General features: G+C 37.8%; 2 protein-coding genes and 1 long non-coding RNA gene across 4 annotated transcripts in view; 1 reads left to right on the top strand and 2 right to left on the bottom strand.

The window, feature by feature from the left end:
- The window catches only part of LOC107709286 (eukaryotic translation initiation factor 3 subunit I), an 8,377-nt gene extending 8,025 nt beyond the window's left edge, over positions 1-352 (bottom strand). The window contains exon 1 of the mRNA XM_016513748.1: positions 224-352. Within this exon, the coding sequence (XP_016369234.1) occupies positions 224-226 (3 nt within the window). The 5' untranslated portion in view covers positions 227-352. The remainder of the gene's footprint in view (positions 1-223) is intronic.
- A 436-nt stretch (positions 353-788) lies between these two features.
- On the top strand, positions 789-1,807 carry LOC107709288 (uncharacterized). Its single transcript, XR_001636479.1, has 2 exons — positions 789-1,162; positions 1,208-1,807. It is a non-coding gene; the product is annotated as an uncharacterized LOC107709288 (long non-coding RNA).
- Positions 1,364-11,250, bottom strand: part of txlna (taxilin alpha) — a 13,551-nt gene continuing 3,664 nt past the window's right edge. Inside the window, exons 4-11 of one of the 2 annotated variants that reach the window (XM_016513746.1) lie at positions 9,547-9,638; positions 5,849-6,019; positions 5,382-5,576; positions 4,873-4,992; positions 4,588-4,662; positions 2,916-3,008; positions 2,649-2,744; positions 1,364-2,548 (exon numbers count right to left, since the gene is read on the bottom strand). In XM_016513746.1, coding sequence (XP_016369232.1) covers positions 2,243-2,548; positions 2,649-2,744; positions 2,916-3,008; positions 4,588-4,662; positions 4,873-4,992; positions 5,382-5,576; positions 5,849-6,019; positions 9,547-9,638 — 1,148 coding nt within the window. In that variant the 3' untranslated portion in view covers positions 1,364-2,242. The remainder of the gene's footprint in view (positions 2,549-2,648; positions 2,745-2,915; positions 3,009-4,587; positions 4,663-4,872; positions 4,993-5,381; positions 5,577-5,848; positions 6,020-9,546; positions 9,639-11,250) is intronic. The other variant, XM_016513745.1, reaches the window with a different exon arrangement.

Below are 11,250 nucleotides of genomic sequence, written 5' to 3'. Positions count from 1 at the left end.
CTGTAGTTACACAAGATTGTATGCATTGCTGGAGGTGTTCCTGCTCTTGCTCGTATTGTCTCAATACAGTCACTGGTGTCATTTTACAATCGTATGAAGGACCTAATATTTCGCCAAATTTGAAACTTAGCATCTGTTAACTAATAAAAACCAGCGGTCAACAGACTTCCGGTGTGTGTGCAATTCATTTAATAGCTCAGAAAATACATAGATATAGGCTTACCATTATCTCCGGCTTTGTATCGACAGAATATAACAGAAATTATATTTAAACCTGCCGTAGGAAAAAAAAAACAGTACACGGTACGCGTGCTCAACTTCGCCCGGTTACAAACGGAAAAGACGGATTTCACTTCCTGTACAAACAAAAACAGGTCCCCGCTGAACAATAAACAATTCTAACGGTCCGGTCTTTAATAACAACAAAAGAACACGGTACATTTAATATCTTCAGTTTTACAACTGAGATCATAACCAACATCTCATTTTTATTAGAATGGCCGGTAAATGAAAGGTTTATTGTTTTGTTCGCACTCAATGCGCGGTTAAATCGAGTTCAAACATTGAGCACTACTAATAAAAAATAAATAACACACACATATATACTTACTAATTTAATACTTAATTTACACAATATAACCGTTTAATTTTTCTTAAATAATATGTACTATTTTAAAGTTCAAAGTTTTGTTTCTCAACCATGCAGGCAAAGTTATTAGTTTACGTTATCGTCATGTTTGATATATCATTTATCAACAATAAAAACATAAATCACATTTTAATGTTCTTAGTATTTTAATTTGCAAATAAATGTATACAGGTGGTGAGGGAAAATCAAGAAGCATCTTTGGTACCTTCTTATATAATGGGAATGTCAAATTTGAATGGCCAGCAAATAAAATAAAATACCAGTTGACAAACATTTTGAAACAGAAAACCTAAACCTGTGCAGAAACCTTGACTGACTGGAATGAAATATGGAAGGATCTACATGGTCAACTGATGACTTGATGCACTTTACGCTCAACACTTTGACAAATTATTGTTGTGCCCCTTCAGTATTGGTAAAGTATTGGAGGGAAAAAAATTCAAGAGTGCTGAAATTTACTGACATCACAAAACTAAGTCACTTTGTGTGGAACGTACATTCATTTCACAGCATGTCAGTGCTTTGCTCACATGCTCAACACTGAGATGACATGAACAGAGCTAGAATTGCATAGAGTGTACTTGAATCTTCCTGTTTAATCTGATGTAACTGGGCTTTAATTTTTTTTTACATTTTGAATAACACATTTAGTAAGACATAAACATGTGATCAGTATCTAAAAAAAAAACAAAAAACAAAAAACTCAACTTACACTGAAATCACACACTGAAAGAGAATTCCTCATTGGTCATGACATCATTCCAAGAGCACATTGCTAATTAGAAGTTAATGGAATTGGGTTAAAGGAATGTATCTATAATGGTGGATATATAAACTTATCAAAGAAGCTAGTGGCGCTCTAAGATGGTGTAAACTGAAAGATACATGTGACAAATTCAAGTGCTGTGCAAAAGCATAAAAAAAAATCTAGGATCAGATTACATGAACCTTAACCTCAAAAAACAATGTTAGTCTTAACTGTACGCCTACAATTCTAAACTCTTGAGTAGTGAAGATGAATAACAAATCATACATTCTTTGTTTGGTGCAAACTATGATTTGTGGGATTTAAACCGAAGAAAGAGGGTGGCTGGAAAGTGTACAAGCAGATTTTACCTGATACAACAACTTAAGGCGAGAAATTAAATAAAAACACCCAAAGAAATAGTATCACCTAACTGCTGTTTCACGGCAAATAATTTTTCACAGATTTCAGCAATCCACCTGTTAAGATTCTTTACGTTTTTATTCAGCCAAACTGAAAAGAGACAAGCATTTAGTGGACAAACACTGAGCATTCCGACACAGCAGCAACATCTATACCCCTCTAAACGCAAATATGGGATTTTCTCGGGAATAGGGTGGGATAAAGCAAGCCACATAAAAACCAAAGAATATAAACGCAGCATAGGAATCATGTTGAAGGCACAATCTTCCCTGACACAATGAAACCCCCCAGGAGCAGCCAAGTCAGCGGTTCCGTTGTGAACACAGATGCAGAAAACAACAGAGGCTGACTGCCGACGGAGGGTCGGGGGTCGGGTAGAGACGGGAAGGATTGTGTGTGTCCTGGCCGCCCAGAGACAGCAAGACTCAATCCTGGGCTGAGCAAACCTCTCTGTGAGTCTCGGCCTCTAGTTCTGGAGCGCAGTGGCACGCCGGGCTACAAGAGGTCTGTGGAGTCTCTGGGCTGTTCTGATGGACAGGGCTGCCCTCCTCCGAGTCTGTGGCTTCTGATGGTGACCCCGTCTCTGTTTCTGGTTTACTCTCAACGCCTGTGGAGACACCCTGAACCTTCTTACTCAGCTCGTTGCGTTCTATCTGTAACGCACGACAGAGCTTTTCCAGTCGCTGCACCTTCACTTGCAGGCTTTCGAACTCCTTGTCTCGTAGTGTTTTCTACAGTGGACACAGAGAGAAATGACATAAAACTAAGATATTCAGCTGGTGTAACAAAGCTTTAACTGACAAATACGAGAGATCTGAGTACAACAATCACCTCCTCTGCCATTTCTAGCAGGGCTTTGTTACTACTTTCCCATCGTGATCTGTACATGGTGGTTTCCTTCTCCAGCTTCTTAATCTTCTTTGTCATCTGCGGCACAATACAAATACAGATTAAATCCCCTTCACATACAGGCTTTAGAGATTTAGGTTTCATGCTATGAAATATGTAACGACGCCCAAGATCTATGCATGTACTGTATACAGGCCTTGAAGTCCACATGAATCCACAGCATCCAATAATTATTAATCAGTCATTTACCTTTTCCATCTCTTGTTTGAATGTTGTGAACACCTCGTTGCTTTTGGAAAGCGTGTTTTGAAACTCTTCAAACTTCTCTGTGTACAATGAGAGCTGTAAAAGACAAAAAAAGGCATTTTAGCCTCAGATTAACTTAAGATAAACACATGAAAAGATAACACACATTTTTCTAATTGACTGTGTAAAAAACAACGCTAGGGAGTTCTGGGTAGTTGCTAGATCCCGCATTCAATGTAAATATACACTACTTTTCAAAAGTTTCGAGTTAGTAACATTTCTTAAAGGGTTAGTTCACCCAAAAATGAAAATTCTGTCATTAATTACTCACCCTCATGTCATTCCAAACCCGTAAGACCATCGTTCATCTTCAGAACACAGATTAAGATATTTCTGATGAAATCCCAGAGCTTTCTGACCCTCCATAGACAGCAACGTAACTGACACGTTCAAGGCCCAGAAAGGTAGAAAGGACATTGTTAAAACAGTCCATGTGACATCAGTGGTTCAACCTTAATTTTATGAATCTACAAGAATAGTTTTTGTGCACAAAGCAAACAAAAATAACGACTTTATTCAACAAATTCTTCTTTTCCATGTCAGTCTCCGCTGTACGTTCCACGAGAGTATCAAGACGCATGTGTGTGGTGCTGCTGACGCAGGAGCCGCCGTTCTGACATAGAACATGCATGCGCTGCACCTTGTTTACAAGCAGAAGATGCACACTGTATATAAAAGTCTTCGTAAACATGTCTGAAGATTTTGACAGAGAGGATGACTTGCAATTTTTTGCCCAGCCGTACTTATCTGAACCAGAATACAGACAATGAAGAGAGATGGATGTTCTACGTCAGAATGGCGGCTCCTGCTTCAGCAGCATCACACACATGCGTCGTGATACTTTCGTGAACGTACAGCGGGGACTGACACGGAAGAGAAGAATTTGTTGAATGAAGTTGTTATTTTTGTTTGCTTTATGCACAAAAAGTATTCTTGTAGATTCATGACATTAAGGTTGAACCACTGATGTCACATGGACTGTTTTAACGATGTCGTTTCTACCTTTCTGGGCCTTGAATGTGGTAGTTCCCTTGCCGTCTACGGAGGGTCAGAAAGCTCTCAGATTTCGTCAAATATATCTTAATTTGTGTTCTGAAGATGAACGAAAGTCTTACGGGTTTGGAACGACATGAGGGTGAGTAATGACAGAATTTTCATGTTTGGGTGAACTATCCCTTTAGTGTTTTTGAAAGAAGTCTATTTTGCTCACCAAGGCTGTATTAATTTTACAAAAAATACAGTAATATGGTGAAATATTGTTACAATTTAAAAAGGACTGTTTTCTATTTTAATATATTTTAAAATGTAACTTATTCCCGTGATGCAAAGCTGAATTTTCAGCATCATTACTCCAGTCTTCATCGTCACATGATTCTTCAGAAATCAAAGTCGAATATGTTGATTTGGTGCATTAGAAGAATTTCTTATTATCAATGTTAAAAACATTTGTGCTGTTTAATATTTTTGTGTAAACTGCGATACATTTTTTTCAATATTCTTTGATAAATAGAAAGTTCAAAAGTTCATTTATTTAGATTTTTTTGTAAAATTATTATTTTTGTAACTAATAACTGGAGCTGTCCTATAGGTGTGTAAACTATTCTATGTTCCTCACCTGCTGTTTCAGATGGACTTCTTGCTGTTTCATGAGCTCATACATCCTCTGGGACTCAGCTGCCTCTTTCAGGAGCTGAAAAAGAAAGAAATGACAAACCACATAAATCTTAATTAGTGACTGGCGGCTCTTGCCCTGAGGGCATAACCACACTGGCAGATATATAGTGCAAGTCTCACAGTACAGTTATGATACATTCATCTCCTCAATTAGCAAATATATTTGTTTCTGTAACTTCAGCTGACTGCATGTTTGCAGTACAGTGTTAAGGATGTAGAAACTCACAAAGTCTTTCTCCTTCTGATGTCGATCCTCCGAGCCCTTGAGCAGTGCCTGTGCCTGATGAAGCTTTGCATCTACCAGCTGTTGCTGCAGATCTTTCTGTTTGAACACCTTGTCAATATGCTAAGAGAGAAAACAACTCTCTTAGGTACAGCGGCTCCAAAACAACACAAGTCATACTTAAAAATACATGTATATCATTGCATTATACAGTATAAAATATAAAACCAAGTGTCATCTGCAAACAAATTTTGCTACAAATTATGCTCGTTTTATTTGGTGTACACAGTAATGTTGACTAGTCACATTAACATATATATATTTGAAAAGAATCCACATCCTTTGTCTTCATTTTGAACAGCACTGTAAATTCTCTATTTTTTATCATTTAAAGCCTAACAAATAGTAGCATAGATGGTACTGATTTACAGACAACTTCCATTATAAGTTATTACAAATGTATTTTCCCTTCCAGAAGTTTTATTTTCATCCTTTATTTCCATATATCTCACCTCCTCTCTGAGCTCATACTGCTCAATAAGCTTCTTCAGTTTGTCAGCCAGCTCCATGTTCTCCTGCCTTAGGTTTGCATTTCGCTTGTTGTGCTGCTCCATCTGAGCTTGGATGTCATTCAGTGTCACCTGGAAATGTGATGTCACTTCCTTCCTTTTCTCCTCCTCCAATCGGGCACGCTGCACACCATCCTCCTGCCAAGCACAGCAAACATCAATCCATTTATCTCATTAAGCAACATATAATGCAACAAGCCTCTGGTTATGTGAAAAGTGAAGTTGGAGCAGACTGATAAAACAATACTTTGAGCAGAAAGGGGAAACAGCTGAGGCAGGACTCTGTTCTGATCACCTCTGAATTTAAATTTTGCATGAGGCAGGCACCACACACTTGATGGATTATGCTAAACCCTCTGAGCGTAAATAACTGATATCATGGTATTTGCATTCATATCAAGTTAGTGTACCTTAAGTGTGCGGTTGTGTCTTTGCAGTTCTCGACAGAGACTCTCCAGCTTGCTGCGTGCCAGGATGGCTTTGCTGTGCTCGTTTCTTAAGTGGTCCTTCTCCTGGATCAGCTGCGTCTGCTTCTTCTGCAGAGACCGCATCTGTTTCTGAGCATTACGGTTCTCCTCTAGCTGAATGAAACAAAGCAGGACAAGAGCATTGTTATAATTTGTCTAAATCAAGGCGGTCATGACAGCAGAATATAGGTAGTCAATACCATATGCAGTATTCAATCACTAGGGATGCGTGATACTAAATTTCTGCAATGATACCGATTATAAAGAATTCAGATAGTTTAGTTTTCTTAAGGGAAAACAAATCTCTCCCAAGTAATGCTGTAAACTATACAGGGAACTCTCTCATTGACTATTTTATTAAAGGTTAAAATTAACAACAGAGCCCAAACTATTAAATTCAACTGCTATTTATTTTCAGATATAATAATAATCACTTAAATATACTCAAATAAAAAATGAAATGTCTGTATACAATTCAGTTGAACACTTTAATAAAAGACTATAAATGTTTTTTATAGCCAACTACCCAACTGTGAACACTGGATAACTTTCCTGAGGTAAATGCAACAATAAGTGACATTGATCACAAGCTTTTGTGTGGTTGACACTGATTGAGTGATTACATGTGACATGATACATTTCGATAAGTTGTACTTTATTTTTCAACATACCTTCTGATATTCATTCATGTATATTTTGTGCTATAACTTGTATTAAAGTGGAAGAGACTCCAGCTCCTTGCTGCCGCTTGAACTGAGCCAGATAGTACAGCGATCTGTCAAGACACATTTAAGAGCATCAAAATGCCACTTATTGTTTGAATTTTGTGACAGATGGCCGATAGTACAGATTATACCACCTACCGTTACCAATTATAGGCCGATATATCTGTGCATCCCTAGTATAATAGTGGTACATAAATAGTGCTGTGTTCGATACGACGATGTATCGTCAACAGAGATGTGACGATACGAGTATCGATACAGCTGGCCCTGTATCGATATTGTGGCACGTGTGCAGCAGTGGACCACGCTTAATTTGAATACAAGAACAGCGTTTAAAACTTAGTAGAAAAGTGCAAGGTTTCTAAAAAATAATGAATAGAGCATAATATATAGGCTATAACAAGGTTTAATCTGGCCGCAGAGGAACACAACTGGGTTGCCTGAAATAAAGAGACGCAATCCCCGACACAGAGCTTCACACTTACGCAATACTCTTACACTTACGCTGGATCCTCTTCAGTTTGCCTACAGAGCAAACAGGTCTGTGGACGATGCAGTAAACATGGGACTGCATTATGTTCTGCAACATCTAGACAGACCAGGGACTTATGTGAGGATCCTGTTCGTGGACTTCAGCTCGGCTTTTAACACTATCATCCCAAACCTCCTCCTGCCCAAACTAACTCAGCTCTCCATGCCCACCTCCGTCTGTCAGTGGATCAACAGCTTCCTGACAGACAGGCAGCAGCTAGTGAGGCTGGGAAAATACACATCCAGCACCCGTACGATCAGCACTGGAGCTCCTCAGGGCTGCATCCTCTCCCCACTGCTCTTCTCCCTCTACACCAACGACTGCACATCTAAAGACCCCTCTGTCAAGCTCCGGAAGTTTGCAGACGGCACCACACTCATCGGCCTCATTCAGGACAGTGACGAGTCTGCTTACAGTCAGGAAGTTAAAGAGCTGGCTGTCTGGTGCAGTCTCAACAACTTGGAGCTCAACACGCTCAAAACTGTGGAGATGATCATGGACTTCAGGAGAAACCCCCCTGCACTCCCCCCACTCACCAGCATGGACAGCACTGTGACTGCAGTGGAGTCATTCAGGTTCCTGGGCACCACAATCTCTCAGGACCTGAAGTGGGACACTCACATAGACTCCATTGTTAAAAAGGCCCAGCAGAGGTTGTACTTCCTTCGCCAGCTGAGGAAGTTCAACCTGCCACAGGAGCTGCTGAAACAGTTCTACTCCACCATCATAGAATCCATCCTCTGCACTTCAATAACTGTCTGGTTCAGCTCAGCTGCTGTGGCTTTAATTCCTTTAGAAACAATGATGTTACCAGCTCTTGATTGAGAAAGATAATGTAGCTCTTGAGCGATTAAGCTATTTAGTTGATAAAATTGCGGGGCAGCGCTAAAAAGTTTGTTCCTGAATGTCTGAGTGTGCCGCAACATGATCTGTGTGAGTGAGTGACAGTGTGTGCGTGTGTGCGTTAGATACAGTGAAGACAGCGTGTTAGTTAAGAACTCTTCTAATTTTTATTTTAATTTTTTAATCATAGAGAGTGTGTTAATTTGTGCAATGATAACCTACCAGCAATGTAAATATGATTTTTTAAATATATTAGAATGAGTACATTACAATATAAATTTATTAGAACGAGTACATTATTATTTATGGGCTTAAAAACAAGATGCAAACAATCAGAATATTGTACCTGGTGGGGAGTGCACAATGTAAACATGAAACATATGCCATTACCTGTATTGTACTGTGGTACAGTTATGGAGGCCCTTCATAATGCAGAGGTCAGCTGCCTGCTCTGCCAATAGTTAGAAATGGCACTATAGTATGCAGTATTTAATAAACAGCTGTTTTACTAAATTCTGCTGAGGTGAAATTCAGGGCAGTCATGTATCGTGACCTATGTATCGTGATATGTATAATATCGTGACTTTGCTGGTGATACACGGCCCTAGTGGTACAGTGGTAAATGCGAATCTTTATAAATGTATAATTGAATAAGGCTCTTGATGTTGAATGTGGGCTGAAACTAGGGCTGGGCGATATAGCAAAAAAATGTATCAACGATATAATGTTTCATATCGCTCGGTATCGATAATTATTGACATTTTTATAACCTTTTTTAAAACAGAGCAATAGAAAAAAAAACGTTTACATTTAACCACTGTATTTTTAAATTAACTCAATTTATTGAGACAAACAACAAATATTTTTTTGTTTTAACCGTCAAAAACAAAATTAAAATTAAACAAATATCTAATTTCTAATGTTTTATATGCAGATTAAATAGGTTAAACTTTTGGCTTGTCTCCCGAGGCCACAGGAGGGCGCAATGAGCAAAATAGTTTTTTGTTTTTTTTAATTGTGTGTGCTGTCTGCGTCACTCATAGCACGTGCCTATATCGTGCACTATATCAAACATTTTTTATATCGTTATCGAAGAAGGTGTAATATCGATAAATATCGATACCGTTTTATCGCCCACGCCTAACTGAAACCCCCATGCATTTTCTGGTATTTTATTCATGTAGACGAGCTGAAACCCAGTCAGCTGAAATGGCAACACACTGTCTGCCAAAGGCTGTGGGCAGCAATGGCGTCATCATTAGCTTATCTAATCTCTGTCAGGACACACCGACAACTTTTCTAGCACAACATGAAACCAGTTCTTCATGCAATTAACTTAAAATGAGCCATTTTTCAAATTGTTTTATTTTTATCCCTGAGCTCCATTTATGTTAGTAAAGTTTTTTTTTTGCATCCAAAAAGGCAGATTCTTTTTTTTCCATGGCCATTTTCGACTCTTTCTCTCTATAAGAGTGATATTTTCTCTTTATACAACACATGATCTGAGAAGTTGACATCTTTTGATCATCATCATGTCTTACCAGCTCAGCATACTTCTTACAGAGACCACCCAGCTTCTCCTCTGGAGTGCTCAATGTGTTGAAGGTCTGCATTAGAAGGGTGATCTCCTTGCCTAAAACACACAAGTAGAAAACATATTTTAAGTTAAGCATCGGGCTGGTTATTGACACAGATTTCACTACTTGATTTGATTCCGGGAATCACAAGCCCTTGATTAATTTTGATTCAGATGATGATCAGAAATGTTTCAGGTAAGAAATATTTTCAAGTAAAAAAATTACATTATGCAAACTACATAGTACACTACTATAACATTAATGATTAAAATTGACAAGAAAGTCCAAATTCAATTGCTATTATTTTCAGATATTATTACAACACTCAAATAAAAGACTGACAGTTTAGATTTAAATTGATAATTTAAAATTTCTGATAATTATGTTTCCGCTCCAATTCACTGTTGAAATTCATTGCTGAAATATAAACGTATATGGTCGCTGCCATAAAAACATGTTTTGGGAGGCAAGCTACAAATAATGTTTGGTAAAGCTTTAGTCACGCATCAATTAGAAACAGCAAAAAATACAAAACTGATCTTGGAATTTAAGAATCTATATTGTTTTGTTAAAATTAATATTGAAACCGGGTAATCAATATTTTCAACCCAGCCCTAAGAATATGAAGTAAAAATGTAATAACGTATTAACTACACTAAAGCATAAACTTTTTTTTTACACATTTTTGGGTGAATTTACATTTTTGGCATTATCTCTCTCTCTCTCTACATACACACACACACACACACACACAGTGTATATATATATATATATATATATATACACACACACACATACATATATACATACATACATACATATATTATTACATGATGTGCCGATTAATCTGATTAATTGCAAATTAAAAATACTCCCAAAAGATCATTTAAAGTCATTGTTGTGAAAAGCATCAAACAGACATTTCAAAAAGGAGCTTCAGCAAGAAATATTTTGATAAAATGTATTACATATACTCTTTTGGACCATGAGGGTGAGTAAATGATGACACAATTGTCATTTTTGGGTGGGTGAACTATACCTTTAATAATTTATTTTATTAATTGTATTATTATTACTATGGAAATATGAAATTATTTCTTTAATGAAATGATATTCTAAAAAATAAACAAACTGCCAGTAGGTGGTGGTAAATGTCTTAATGATTAAGTCATCGAGTCATTTATTCATTTGATTCGTTCAAATGGCTGATTCATTCAGGAGTGAAGTAAATGGTTCTTTATGAATGGTCCATTGAATAATTAGACTTGTTCAACTTGAAGCGGATCATCACCATCAGATCGATCGGTGTGTGACATCAAAGTATCGCGAGAGCTATAGAGAGCAGATGACTCCTTATGCTTTTGAATCGCTCTCGCGGTACTTTGTCATACACCGATCGGTCTGTGCAGCGCCGCTTCAAATGCAATGTCAAATGATTCACCCAAATCGTTCAAAACGTGCATTAAGAAATGAAATGCCGCTGTGTGTTGCTCGGAGACAAACAGTTCTGCAAAATTGAGCAAAACAAACAACATTGTGTCTAAAATATCACAATATTAACTTCTTACTTACTAGGGGTGCTCCGATTGATCGGCTACCCATCACTATCGGCCGATAATCACGTTGGGATGATTGATCGGCGGTCTCTAAAAAGGCCGATCTCAAAAA

This window comes from Sinocyclocheilus rhinocerous, unplaced genomic scaffold, assembly GCF_001515625.1.
Source record: "Sinocyclocheilus rhinocerous isolate Xijiao unplaced genomic scaffold, SAMN03320098_v1.1 scaffold206, whole genome shotgun sequence".
NCBI lineage: Eukaryota > Metazoa > Chordata > Actinopteri > Cypriniformes > Cyprinidae > Sinocyclocheilus > Sinocyclocheilus rhinocerous.
Note: the sequence above shows the minus strand (reverse complement) of the source record. Positions and strands in the feature narration are given on the sequence as shown.